Source organism: Theropithecus gelada, chromosome 9 (assembly GCF_003255815.1).
Source record: "Theropithecus gelada isolate Dixy chromosome 9, Tgel_1.0, whole genome shotgun sequence".
NCBI lineage: Eukaryota > Metazoa > Chordata > Mammalia > Primates > Cercopithecidae > Theropithecus > Theropithecus gelada.
In genome coordinates this window covers 30,500,738-30,516,215 of record NC_037677.1, presented here as the reverse complement: position 1 = coordinate 30,516,215, position 15,478 = coordinate 30,500,738, and the positions used below count along the sequence as shown (strand labels likewise).

Genomic DNA, 15,478 nt, shown 5'->3' with positions numbered 1-15,478 from the left:
AAACTGCATTTATTCTTCAACTCACTGGTTTCTTAGGCTTCTTATCTTTCCTTGCATGCTTAGATAATTTTATGTAAAATTCATTTTTGGAAGTTTAGTTGCTGGGCACAGTGGCTGTCACCTGTAATCCCAGTACTTTGGGAATTCAAGGCAGGTGGATTGCTTGAGTCTGGGAGTTTGAGACCAGCATGGGAAAGATGACAAACCCCATTTGTACAAAAATAAAAATATTAGCTGGATATGGTGGCACATGCTTGTGGTCTCAGCTACTCCAGAGGCTGAGGTGGGAAGATGACTTGAATCCAGGAGGCAGAGGTGTAAGTGAGCCAAGATCATGCCCTGCACTCCAGCCTGGGCAACAGAGCCAGACCCTGCTTCAAAAAAAAAAAAAAAAAAGAAAAAGAAAAAAAAGAAAAAAAAAAGTCTGGTAAGATTTGATTTCTATGTGGTTCAGAACTAGGAGAGCTCCAGGGCTAATGACTTGGAATCAACCCAAATGTCCATCAGTGACAGACTGGATTAAGAAAATGTGGCACATATACACCATGGAATACTATGCAGCCATAAAAAAGGATGAGTTTGTGTCCTTTGTAGGGACATGGATGCAGCTGGAAACCATCATTCTTAGCAAACTATCACAAGAACAGAAAACCAAACACTGCATGTTCTCACTCATAGGTGGGAACTGAACAATGAGATCACTTGGACTCGGGAAGGGGAACATCACACACCGGGGCCTATCATGGGGAGGGGGGAGGGATTGCATTAGGAGTTATACCTGATGTAAATGACGAGTTGATGGGTGCTGACGAGTTGATGGGTGCAGCACAGCAACATGGCACAAGTATACATATGTAACAAACCTGCACGTTATGCACATGTACCCTAGAACTTAAAGTATAATAATAAAAAAAAAATTTTTTAAAAATGGTCATTGCTACTTGCATTTTTTGTGAAGCCAGCATACATGCAACATGCAACTTAAAAACCAAGCTATTTAATATGTAGCTTAGGTTTCAGGTTGCCTTTGAGGTTTGATTATTGCAGAGATCAACTCCCAGACCAAATATAGATTAATTCTGCATTTGGTCTCTTTATCATGTGAAACATCCCAGCCTTGGGTATAAATTAAGAGCAAATACAGACGTCCTTGTCAGGTGGTTGCTTCTCTGCACCTCCCATAGGTGGCGGTGAACTAAAACCATCAAGAGAGAAGTCAGAATAGTATCTTAGATGACGTTAAATTATGTTTCAGTAACTCATAAACTCTGTCAGTGAGCTTGCAGCATTGCTGGAGCATACCTCTTAGAATCCAAGGGTTGAAAAGCAGGTACAAATAAATTGTGTATTGAGTGACTTTCAGACTGCAGTAGTATTAATTTTGTTTCAATGTTGAAATGTTGTCATTGAAGAAGTCCTAGATTCCACATGAGCTTATACACTGAGAGTTCACAATGAGATGCAGCATTATTTTGAACTATAATCTAGGTAATGTGAGAAACTAGAGAAAGCAGAATAGATTCTTAGGAAGTAGAAATAGAGAGCTCATCTAAATTACAAATGAATTTTTTGTGTAGGCTTTAACTGGTTTTACAGGAGGCTACAAGGTACAAACTATGAATCCTCAATAGACTAGGGAAAACATAGCAAAAATTTTCTTGTAAACAATAAAATAAATAAATGTATGCATACTGTATTCTCTCCACATTGCGTGGTTGAATAGATAGAAATTTGATTTAAGAGGAATTGATGATTCACTCTTATCTCAGTTATTAGGTCAAGTAATTTATATTTCTAGGACTTTTATTTGCATGTGTGTGAAAAATTATAAAATATCTCAGTTATCAGGCAAAGGACTTTATGTCCCTGGGAATCCACTTGTCCTCTTTAACACAGAACTTAGATTAGATTATTAGCTCTTAAATTTTCCTAATTATCAGAAAATCCTAAAGTCTTATACAAAAATGCAGATTCCCTACAAGCACCAATATTGGAAGCTCCAGAGGAGAATCCTAAGAATCTGTATTTTTAGCAAAAGCTGGTAGTGGTTCTGATGGTAAGAAAGACAGATTGGGGAAACATTAGATTAAATGATGTGTAAAGTAAGTGCCATGTGATTGAATGTCACAATTTATTTTAAAAATTTCTTGAGATGAATTGTAAATGTGACAATTCATTCTAGCTTATCTCCTAAATAGCATCAAGGACCCTATATTCTCTCTTTGAATTGCATTACAAAGATGCTAACTTAAATGCAGTCAGTGGAAGGTAGCTGAATCACAAAAAATGATGGTGTGTCTTACAGTTAATAAGAGCTTTTGTTAATGGTGAAGATTTTATCTGTGCTTTTAGTTCTGTAGAAAGGAGAGGGTGTCAATGCACTATCCCTTTCTAGCTGGTAGAAAACTGACTGTATTAGTTTGCTGTTACTATCTCTATAGAATATTCCACACCTCCTTCCCTCTGTTTTATCTGCTTAGCAAACAGTTCTATCCTTGATTTTGTTCAAGTAGATTTCCTTTCCTGATAACCATATTTTGATTACCAGCTAGCATAAATATTCAGACACATGTAGAGTTACATTTTCATTTTGTATTAAGTAACTGGCATTTTGTTTTAGTTCCTTTCTGGGGATACTGTCCACTGAAGACCAGATGCAAGCTGAATATAGGGGGAGACACTGTAAGAGGCTGGCATGAGGCGCTAGTGCTTATTTTCTTCTACTGTAAAATGCCTGGGCATGAAGGGGAAAAGGCCTGGATGTAATTTGATCTGGAATTTCTGACCTAATGCTTTAAACGGATTTCTGATTTGAGGCACTGCTTGAGACAAACTCATCCTCTTAAATAGGAGCCTGGGGCAGTGGCTGGACACCAGAGTACATGAACAAAAAGTAGAAATCAGGCTTATCTTGTGACAGATGAAGCTGAGGTGACTGCTTGAATATTTACCCCAGGCATAACTGAGATAAAGGACCATCCTGCTGAGCTGCCAGATAATGCAATGAGAGTGGTTTTCATAACTAATTCCCAGTTTTCAGGGAAAGTAGTATACTAATGTTTCAGAATTGAATACTTAATTTTTATTTTTGTATGTACAAAAATATACTTGATGAGTTTGGGAAAAGCATTAATGGACAATTTCATCAGTTTGATGTATAGAGATGCTCTCTATCACTTAGCTTAATATGAATATGTGGCTCTATACAACAGTGTGTTTCTTTTTTCTTAGTTGTGTGACTTACTGCCATCAAAAATCCCATTATACAAATGTGTATAATGAGAAAGGCTGCAACATAGTTTAGTGAAATTATGATGAAAGATGTTTAGCAAAACTTTGACCAAATAGATAATCAAAAATAGTTAATTTGCATAGCTAGTCTACAAAGTACCTAGGATCTCATGAACTGAAGATCCAGAAAGTTCTTGCAAATGGAATTTTTTAAATAGAAAAGCCAAAGGGCTTTCATATGAAAGAGCAGTTGGTTGTTCTACTGCCACATCTTCAGAAACTGAAAAAGAAACACAAAAACAAAAAGCCTTAAGAAATTTATGACCCTCAACGTGTTGAAAAATTAAATTACTTCAAATCACATAAGTAATGAAATATCTCTTAAATATTCAAGGATAACTTGGGTTGCAAGGTCTAAACCACCAAAAAGATTTTACTCTAGATTTCTAGAATTAAAATTATCTATTTTTTTTCAAGTAGTTAAGGAGTGATGTTTAGTTTCTATGTTAAAGGGTTTGCAACATTTATGAATATTCCTGTGTTCTTATGATTCTTTGGTCTTGTAAGGTCTGTTATATATATTAGCCTTATTGTGAGGAGAAATGTATGTTAAATTACAGACTTTGATGAGCTAAATTCCCCCACTCCCGAACTACATTATAATGTACACATTATGTCACAGTTAATGTTCACCATACCCTCAAATACCATTTTGGGAATCAGTGGCTTAGGTGACACCAAAGAATTTCCATGTGTAAGTATTAAAAAAGATAGCATTAACATTATATTTTTATTTTCAAGGATGTCAAATTTGAAGAGCAATTACAAAGTGGACAAGAACTTGACAATAAAAAACTTTAAAGTTACATTTCAAATGAAATACTCTAATTTTAAAGAAGAAAATATTATTAACAGCATTGGTTTTTGTTAAAATAAAAACTTTACCCACATTAAATTTAACATAATTTAATTGAGGAAGGAAAGATTCATGAATTGGGCAGCACTCAGAACCAGGAGCAGTTCAGAGAGCTCCACCCAGTAACATGGGCAGGCAGTACTTGTAGACAGAAAAAAGAAGTGACATACACAAACAACTTGATTGCTTAGAGCTCAGCATTTGCCTTATTTGAGCATGGTGTGATAACTCATTTGCTTTATATGGACATGGTCTAATCATTTGTGCTGAAGTTTGGCTGCTGTGATTGACACTGGGCTATGAGAGTATACTCTTAGTTAATTGCAGGTTGTTTACATAATAAGTTAGGTTGCTGTTTGTTATGTAGGGATTCAAAGTACTAAGGTACTAAGTATGGAGGAAGCTTTAAGCCAAATTAAAATTTAATCTGATAGTTTCAAAAGCAGTTATTATTTTCACTAAAATGAGATTTTAAAATCTAAATTGAAAAAAGTGTTTATTTTGGAAAAACATTTATTTTACAGAGCTTGCTCCTCTTGTAAGGGTCCAAGGTCAGTTACATAATGAATATTAAGGTGCCATGAAAAAAAAAATAAAGTGTGACACATGTAGAAAATGTTATATTATTATTATAATGCTAACCACTTGGTAGATGTTAAAATTTTATAGTAAGAATAGTTATTTAAATATAAATAACTGTCTAAATTGGTTTTGTATTATTTGTATAGCTTCCTCTGTCATTTAACACCTATTAGTGACTATGTGATCAGTAAAAAAAGCTAAGAAGCCTAGTAAAAGAGAAAGTGAAAGTAAAAATTTGAATCATTTGGACCTTTTAAACCAGTCAAGAATTAGACTCTTTGACTGTTTGGACATCATTTAACCAATGGTCTTTCTATGGGCCTATGGATGAGTTACTTAAATTTTGTGGTTCTCATTTATTCAAATGTAAAATAAGAATTTTAGATTCTAAATGTTCTCTATGGACCCATTTAGTGTTAAAATTATAGATTTAAAAAAATATGTTGTAAGACTGGCCACAACTAATAGCTATTATACAGATATGTAACATATATGATATACATGTATATCAGATATATAACATATACATGTATATCTTATATGTGTATATATGTTTTAATTTATATTATATATTTTATATGAATTATATATTATGTATTATTAAATATAATTCTATATAATATAAATTAAAACATATATGCACACACATATGTATGTGTGTGTATGTATTTTAATTCATCTAACAAATGACATTGATATTACTCCAGATAGAAAGTGATGCTTGATAAATAACTGAAGATTGAAGGAAAGGACTTGGAAATGCAGGCATAAGTTGGGGAATGGTAAAAGGAGGATGGTCATGACAAAACTGTATAAATGTAGGTAGAAGTCGAATTGGAATTCAGGAACTAGGCTGTGTAAGGAAGAGAAAGACACGGTTTCAAAGCAAAAGGATGCAGGATTTGTCAGCAGTTTAGATAGTAGTGTGAAATATTAACGTAATCAGTGTCTTTGGCACATATTTGTTTTTTCGATAGTTTTATGTTATGTAAAACAGGTGGGATATGGCATGGCACCAAGTGTAACACCAACAGTTTTAGTTGAAAGGAGAAGTTTCATTTTTCCTTAAAATACATTGAGAGCTTATAATGTGCTAGTTACTGTGCTGGATGCTGTGTTTGCAGCCCTTGTGTCCTTCAGTGTCCCTCCTGGAGGTTGTCCTTAAAGTCTCATAGGGAAGACAAACACTAAACGCACAAATACTTATGTGATTATCAACTATGAGAAGTTTGTAAAAATAAAAAGAAAATAACCTCACCTTGAGTGGTCAAGGAAGGCTTCTCTGAGGAAGTAACATCTAATCTGGAACTTCAGATAGAATTTCTAATTCACAGTAACTAATGGGTGGGTATATGGGACATTGAGCTAGAACAAAAGACAAATGTGGGTTAGTTAAGGTTTAAGTAGGGTTTAAATATATCATTTTTTTTTTATTTCTGCATTAGGTCTGCATCAGTGTTAAGCTGCTACATAGAAACATAAAAATAGCGGTAAAAATGGGATTTGGTGTCTCCTTTTACAAAGAGAATGAAAGGCTTATGATTTTTGTAAAAATACTCGTATATTAAAAATAATAAATTAGAGTTCAACCCTTTTCTTTAAAAATACCTTTAATGGTATGGAAGATAAAAAATTTAGTCTGTTGATGGGAAAAAAATAACATTTAATAATTTTAAAACTATGCTTCCTAAATAAGAATTTAATTTTGGCATGTGTGAGCCTGTTGATTGGACAGTATTACATTATATTCTGTTAAAATCTTATTATACCTTATTAGGTCATTTTTAAATAATAATAACTTTTACTGAAAATTTTAATCAATAACTCTGAACCGTCTTCACCTTTTTCTTGAGTATCAACTGGACCTTTTTAAATTAAATCCTTTGTAACCTTTAGTCAAATAGGTTCCATATAATTTTTAGGATTGGAAAAACTGAAACTGATTTGTCCTCATTCAAATAATATATGAGATGCGAAGTGGGTTACAGGGTATATGGGTTCTCTGAGGGTATTTTAAAATAGCATATGAGTGTGCAGAGTTTCAAGTAGCAAACTAATTTCAAGATGATCAACATTTATTCTTCTTAAAATTTACTTAGACAGGTTTCAGGAAGGCATTGTTATGTATTGGAGGCAAAAACAGAAATGTGACCCTACGTCTAAAAACACACAGAGGAAAATGGAACTGAAATGAACTTTGTGGTTTGTGAATCCTTTAAAAACCGCAAAAAGCAAATTAATCTCATATGACTTGAATACTTAGAGATGATATGTGTGATGATATGTGTAATGTAAGACATTTGTTTACATTTCAAATAAAGATCAGCTCCCCACATCCTCCCTCTTTCTCCCTCTCAATGTGCGGATTCTCTTTCACTCAGTAAGATTAGCAGAAAGAATTCTATGTAAGTAAAAAAACATGTCTGAGGTTTTGAATGACCCAATTTCTTAAACCTTTTTTGATTTCTGTTTTAATATTGTTATTATTTACTCTCTGCCCTCAACACAGCAGAGGCCTTGATGGGAAAAGATTTTGTGGGCAAGCGACAGGTGGGTGGTTGAATCTGGAAGACACTAACAAATGAGACTCCTTCCTTCAGAAGAGTATAAAATGAGACATTTTATTAGGGGAAGGGAGGCTGAGTTGATTTAACCATTCCAATGTGCAGATATATTAGAAGACAATTAAGGGATCATAATGCTTCCAAAAATGAAATATTTCAACCATGCAGCACCATCCAACTGCGCTGTTTGGAGATAATTCTCCATGGATTTCTTCTGTTTGGCACAGTTCAGCCTTTGAGCAAAGGGCATATTTAAATGGTCTTTACCTTGAGACATTTGCTTACATTCCAGAGTAAAAATAAGCTCTCCTTGCCACCTCTCTTTCTCTGGAGGGGAGAATGGGCAGACTTGCCAGCAGCCTATTCCAGCTACAGTCTCCTCATTTTGGATTCCTCTCCTATGGGTGTGACTGTGTCACATGCAGGTAAACATCCAGGCCTCCTCATGTTGCCCTGTGGAAATGGAAGGTACTTCTCTGGCTGTTGCTTTTTCTCGTCTTTTCTGTAATATATATATATATTATAATATATATATATTATATATAAATATATAAAATAATGGCAGATTAACTCATTAGCTTCCAAGTAGGGTAAAATCTCAGGCCCTTCATTCTTTCTGCCTTAAACTGCACAAGGACTGGCAAACCCAATGGGAACCAGGCATGGGACATTAATTGAAAAAAGTAGGTGATACGGTTTGGCTCTGTGTCCCCACCTAAATCTCATGTTGATTTTTAATCCCCAGTGTTGGGAGTGGGACTGGTGGGAGGTGATTGGATCATGGGGGTGGGATTTCCCCTTACTGTTCTCATGATAATGAGGGAATTCTCATGAGATATGGTTATTTAAAAGTGTGTCACACTTTCCCCCTTTCCCCTTCATTCTCTTCCTCCTACTCCAGCCATGTAGGAAATTCTGGCTTCCCTTTGCCTTCTGCCATGGTTGTAAGTTTCCTGAGGCCTCCCAAGGCATGCTTCCTGTACAGCCTGTGGAACTGTGAATTGATGAAACCTCTTTTCTTTATAGATTACCCAGTCTCAGTTCTTTACAGCAATGTGAAAATGAACTAATACAGTAGGTGAGGTTTAAAATAATGAATGGCAACTGACAACCTTGATGTGGGTGCATAATAGGGTAGACTAGTGTCTGCAGCAGCTGAGGAGCAATGTCTTCTTGTGAGATACCCTACTTTTAAAATATTGGCAACCAGTCTGACTCAAGAACACTGATGGAGTTAAGCTAAACTGTTATGGACTGAGTTCAGCCCAAGGGCCACCATTTAGTCTTCTCTGTCGTAAATGGTGAGATAGTCAGGATGGGGATGAATTTATTTCTTCCTGGTAACTATGGGATCAGTTGGCACAATGCCTAAGTAGGCACTCATTTTTCTTTTTTGAATCAAAAATTCTCAGCAAGCTATAAGCCAGACGTTAGCTAAGAAGAAATACAATGTAATGCCAAAAGATCAACATAAATTTTGTCATGATTTTGTTTCCCAAAATAAGAACATAGATTTGGTAGACATCATATTTTTCGGTCAGTAATCCTCTTATAGTTCTTGACTACTTATCTATCCCAGCATTTTATTTTGTCTCTACTGTTGCCACAATGTTATTATTATTATCCATTCCTGCGCCCAGTTTCTCACACAGTTTTAATATGGCACTTAATGCTCTTGTTTTATGATAAATGGTTTTCATATGTCTACTATAGTAATTGAAAAACTCCAATTATTCTGCAGTCTTGTGTATGTGATAGAGTCAGCCACAGAGTTAGAGTCATAAAATTTGTCAGGCCAAATCTGAGTTTTATTTCATAGAGATTGGTTTCAGGGTTATGTAAACAATTGCAAAGATGATTTAAAAACCAATATAAATTGTATCCAGCAAATATTTCCCTCAGTATTGACCTAAAAAGTTTGCAGTTCTAAGGTGACTTTCTAAAAGTTCCCAAGAATTGTAGGTTATGTGGTTAAATATTAGATAGTTGTCTGGATGTGTTTATAAGAGTTTACTTAACACCTTAGTCAGGTGTTAAAATGGGCTAAAAGAGAGCTTCATGTAATGCCTTTCATTCTGTTTGTGCATTTTTAATTATTGGAAAATCCAGTGAAAAATAAGTGGGTGTCATTAAGAAGTATAAGAAAGAGTGTAAATATTTTTCCTCTAGGAAATTATAAGTGGATAGCCAGAGAAGATTGTTCACAGCCAAATTGAAGAATATATTGAGATTCTTGAGATTACTATATGTAATTTATTGTTATAAAATGCCACACATTAAATTAGCATTTGAGAAAAAAGTGAAAGTAATAGACACATTGATGACTTATGGCAATAGATATAGAATAAATGCTTTGTATTTGTTTATTGAGATATGATTTAAAGGTCAATTTTATCCTGTTTAGGTGAGCAGTTCTATGAATTTCAACAAATGTACAGTTATCTTTTGGGATTCAGAGCATCAGCTCCAGGACTGCCCCCATATAACTAAATCAGTACATACTCAAGTCCTGCACTGGGAACAAAGTGTTGGCCCTCTGTATACACATCTTTCACAGCCACAAATATTTTTTATTGTGTGTGATTTAAAATAAGCCACACATAAGTGGACCAAGGCAGTTCAAACTCATGTTGTTTAAGAGTCAACTGTATACAGTTGTGTAAGCAACTGCCACAACCAAAATAGAGTATATCTCCTCCATTCCCCCAAATCTTCCATTTCCTGATATAGTCAATCTCCTCCTTTTATACCCGCAGCTTCTGTCAACACAAATCTGATTTCTTTCCTAATTGATAGGGTTTGGCTCTGTGTCCCCATCCAAATCTCACCTTGAATTGTAATAATCACCATGGGTCAAGGGTGGGACCAGGTGGAGATATGAGGGTGGTTTCCTCCATACTATTCTCACAAGATCTGATGGTTTTATAAGGGGTTTCACCCTTTGCTCGGGTCTCATTCTCTCTCCTGTCACCATGTTATCTTCCCCTTCTGTCACGATTGTAAGTTTCTTGAGGCCTCCCCAAACCCACAGAACTGTGAGTCAGTTAAACTTCTTTTCTTTGCAAATTACCCAGTCTTAGACAGTTCTTTATACCAGCATGAGAGTAGTCTAATACACCAATAATTCTAACTTTTCTAAAACGGCATAAAAGCAGTTGATAAATGATACAGGCTTTTGAGTCTGGCTTCTTTCACTTACTATAATGTTTTTGAGGTTCACAGCTGTTGTTGCACACATCACTGTTCCTTTTTGTTGCTGTGTGGTATTCTATTGTATGAATGTACTGCAATTTGCTTATCTGCTTACCAGTTGGGAGATATTTGGATTGATTTGAGCTTTTGGAGATTATTAATAAAGCCGTATAAACCTTATTAATGGGTTCTTGTTTAGACATGTCTTCATTTATCTTGAATAAAGAAATACTTACATGTTCGTTGCCATGTCATTTGAAAGTGTATGTTTAATTTTATAAGAACCTGCCAAATTAGTTGTATGATTATGGCTGTGCCATTTAGGATTCTCATCAGGAATGCATTGGAGTCCCAGTTGCTACACAGAGAATATGTGCTTTTTATAAATTTTAAACTGGAATTTCTGCCTTAAATATAATGTATCTTTATATAAAATATATTTGAGACAGAAATTCTTGTTTAAAATTTATAAATTTATAATGTATCTGAAAATACATTATAGTTATAAAACATACCAAAAAACTGATATGTTGTATTGGAATTGTGTAACATTTTACAAATACATGATGGCTAAAGGGACAGTAAGCAGCAGGTTGAATTAATTCAGTTTCTCTTATGAGTTAATGGAGCCTAAAACATGTGTTTGTGTGTGAGGACAATCATTTCCATATCATTTAAAATTTTTGGTCAGTCATTCAGAGTTTCCTAAATATATAGAAGGATGAGTTCAGGAAAGTTGCTAGAGCCTTGTTAATGTTTAAACCTCAAAGTTCCTACGTGGTTGGCAAGGCCAGTCTGTCTTTACTTGGAGCAGGTGGCAGCCCATGCAAAGAACAACTTGGATGAGCTGGTTCACTTCATAACATTTCCAAGATGATGATAGTTCCGATATTAGTAGAATTGACCTGTACAGATAAGGCAGGTCATTTAAACTAAACTGGATTTTCAGTTGTCTTTTGAGGCACTCCATAAGGTACTGATGGGACTTAGGAGTAAAATTTGGCTTCCCTAATTTCCAGAATAGCAATACTATCTTACATACAATGTATAATGCTTGTGTTTTGATAATCTTCTATTCATTCTGGGGGAAAAAACATCATAAATGAAAGTGACATTTTCATAATAGAGGCATTTGGGTTTATACTTCTTGTGGTCATTTTCTTAGGATTAGTATTTTAGAATAATTTACCAAGCTTTTTTGCAAGACTAAATTAAATATAGGGTTAAAGTAGGGTTAAACTTTAACAGTCATAACTTTTTCCTGAGGTGTGATTATTATCAAAAAGTCTTTTAAAAATGCTTTTCTTAAATATTCAAAAGAGATTGAGACTATCATACAAATGGACAAGTTTGGTATCTCAAATTGTAACTATTGTTCATTAATTCTCAAGAATGCTAACATTTAGGGGTTAGCAAATTGAAGATATTTTGGTAAAAATTATGATTAAGTTGTGTATTAGAGCAAAACCAAACTGTCTTCTGTCTTGGATTGTTTCTGTGTCCTCCCATTGGCTTTGAATGCAGACAGGAACAATATTAAAATACTTCTCATGCAACATCAAGTAAATTCCGAAAGAAAAATGCCTTGTGCAAATCACATTCTCTAGCATGTTACGGCCCTCTCTGGGTTACAGAATTTTGTCTGAAGTTTTCATAGATAGTCAATTATTTAATTTGTGACTATATAAAGACAATAAAAACATCTTGGAACAATTGACTCCGAACACCAGAATGGAGCTATGAATGTGTATATATCCCTAAAGTTGGTTTACAGCTACTTATATTTACAACAACCTCACTCTCTGTGAAGTGGGATGTTAATACCAATTTTCTATGCCTTCTTATTAATAAGGTAATGATAATCATGAGGAGTAAGACAAAGTCAATAGTATTTATTTTTATTTACCCTGGTTTCTTCTTTATCTTGCTGTTTCTTCTAAGCCATTTGTTAGCATATTCTGTGTTGTATTGCAGTGGGATTTGCATGTATCAGTACAGGACATTTATTAGTGATTAATTTGTATTTGTACCTTTTCACCAATTGTTCAGCCAACTCTATTTTTAAAAATAAAACAGAAAATGTTTTTCTGTAGTATGTTCTTTCAAATTCTGTCTGCTAGTTTAGGTTTATGGAAATTAATTGTATGATTTTGTACTAAATATTCTTTACACATTTTTGTTTTCTCTTCCTATAATGCCTTTCATTCATGATGATGGTGGGAAAAAGGATGCATTTTTATGTTTGGAGAGACTCATTGTAAAACAGCAGGACACTTCCTGTATAACACCATTAAATGTTGTTCAAACAATGTTAGGTGGACTATCTTTGCCCACTAGTTCTATGCAGAAAGATTTCCCAAATTAATTAATTTCCTTAGTGACAAATCAGGGAGAAAATCCTGGTAGACCTCAAGAAAGAGTAGAAAGTTGGGGAAAGTGTTATGAGGTTTGAGGTCAGCAATTTGACCTTTTAAAACTTTCTTTCTCAAGGAGAATGTCAACAAATAATGTATGTGGTAACTTTGAATGAAGGATAGAGCTTGAAAAGTAAAACTTCAACTCCCACATATAACATTTGTGAGGAAAATGAAATGAAAACATATGTTCGTATAATGATGGGAAAACATAATGTATTTTTCTAAGTTTGAGTTTGCTAGAAGTTCTTTATTATTAAATTATGCTGGGATTCCTAGTAAGCATGCAATGCATTTGCATAAGTATTAAAATAATTCATCATGATTAATTCTATTACAGTAAATCTCAACCCTAATCACAATCTACCATATACTACAGTGGTTTGTCTATATGTGATATTTCGTATTTTACTAAGTTTTGGTGGAACTGCAGCTCCTGTAGCAGCACAAATGTCATCTGACTTCACTGTGATTAATGTAGTCCTGAAGGAGATCTAATCATGATTAGCCAATTTAATAAAGTGTTACAGAATCAGTGTCATGTGAGAAACATTTTAAAGCCCTTAAAAATGTATATCCTAGCAAGTAACTCTGGTAGAAAATTGGGTTTCTAGGAAGATGAAGAGGTTTAACTTGGGAAATAGATGACCCAGGGGGATCAGGAGACAATTATTTGCCTTCAAATACTTAAAGGACCAGAAGAAAACTACACAAATCTAGAACTAATGGCTGAAAGTTGTAGGGCAGTGGATATTAATCTAATATGCTGAAATTTCAAAAATGGAAACTCATCAGAAAGGCAATGAGCTCCATGAGTCTAACAGGCTCAGTGAAGTATGGAGGTTTCTGTTACTAGAATTATTCAAGGCAAGATGACCACTTATGGAGACTACTGCAAAGTAATTTTTTAATGGCACGGAAGGTTATATTTGGGTAAATTCTAAATTCCTCTTCATCCATTCCGTAAATTTCCCTTACCACATAAACACATTTCTTCTTCTTCTTCTTTTTTTTTTTTTTTAGATTTATTTATTTATTTATTTATTTATTTATTTATTTATTTAAGATATTGGTGGAGGCTTCAGTGGGAGATGGCTTCACTGGAGATATTGCGATTGATGATCTGTCATTCCTGGACTGCACCCTCTACCCTGGTAAGGGAGAATTTTTAACTTTGGAGTTATCTCTGAATCTGTTTACTTGGAAAACTTCCAAGGAAATCAATATTTCATTTCTACAAAATTTCCAACATGACCTTGCTTTTATTCTTTTTCTCAAATCTATTAACTCTGGAAAAGATATTTTTAGATCCTTGCTAATAATTAGTTTTAAAGTGTCAAACATAGTGAAGCTGTTTGAATCACGTATGTCTATGTCTTATCACATGCAAAATACTAGAAAATCATGTCTGAATTTAAAATGTGATTCCATTATATTTAAGGAGTTATAATAACCCAACCACTTGCCTTATATTTACATTGTATTGGATACTTTATTAACCTCTCGGTTTACTCTCTGGAAACACTTTAAATATTTCTAAGGATTGTTGTCAACCATCTCCTCACTATATTATAGATTTATGTCTATTAAAATGACATAAATGACATATTTTCCAGATTTATGTATCCATTTTCAAACTTTCCCCTGAACTCCAGACTCATATACTAACTACCTACTCAACAGCTTAACCTGGATGTCTAGTAGGCATCTTAAAGATAATAATAGAAAATAACCTAAAATAAACACAACCCAGGCCTCGAATAGTGTTATGAGGAGAAACCCATTCTGGGAAGTACATAGTGATCTAAGAAGACTGGGTATTAAACTAATGGAGTTTGGCACTCAGACTGAGAACTCTTAAAGTGCACGATAAGAGGGAACATGATCTCCTCCCTGGAGTGATCAGAGGCTGGATTCCAACAACATTCTCAATTGCTGAAAACTTAACATCCATCCCCGCTCTGTCATCTTAGCCTCATTGGTCAGCGGAGCACCAGCTCCATCCCAGGCAGAGTCAGTCAGGAGATGGGGCCAATTCCAATATTTTCAGTTGTAGCTATGTGACACAGCTCTGATCCTACCCACCACTCAGCGTCCTAACAGGATCTGTTGGTGTCACCACTCTGTGTCATGATTTTCATAGAACTCTAGAGACAGCCAAATCCTTCTCTTGAAGGCCAGTAAAACAAGAGGCAGAACTGAACAAATTTACCCTTACCTCTCAAGGCCTAAAAGTGAATTCCTGATTACCAGTTGCCTCTCAATCGTGCCATTCCTGCATACCTCCCTATCTCAGCAAATGACAGTTTATGTCTAGCTGCTTATTCCATATTAACAAATCTGATTTATATTAACAAACTCAGTTTAGAATTCACTCCTCATTGCCCTCACCACTTCCCCCTTGGTCCAAGCAACCAGTGTCTATGCATGGATTATTGCAATTGCTTTTTAAATGATCTCTCTGCTCCTACCCTTGTGCGCTATATTCTGAAAACAGCAGCCCACATGTTCCTTTTCAAACTTAGATGAGATTAGGTCATTCAATTGTCAGAATTCCTATGACTCTGTCTCATTCAGAG

The 15,478-nt window shown here is 34.7% G+C and overlaps 1 protein-coding gene across 1 annotated transcript in view; it reads left to right on the top strand.

The window, feature by feature from the left end:
* MALRD1 (MAM and LDL receptor class A domain containing 1) overlaps positions 1–15,478 on the top strand; it is a 670,416-nt gene that overhangs the window by 189,813 nt on the left and 465,125 nt on the right. Inside the window, exon 19 of the mRNA XM_025396215.1 lies at positions 13,966–14,053. Coding sequence (XP_025252000.1) covers positions 13,966–14,053 — 88 coding nt within the window. The remainder of the gene's footprint in view (positions 1–13,965; positions 14,054–15,478) is intronic.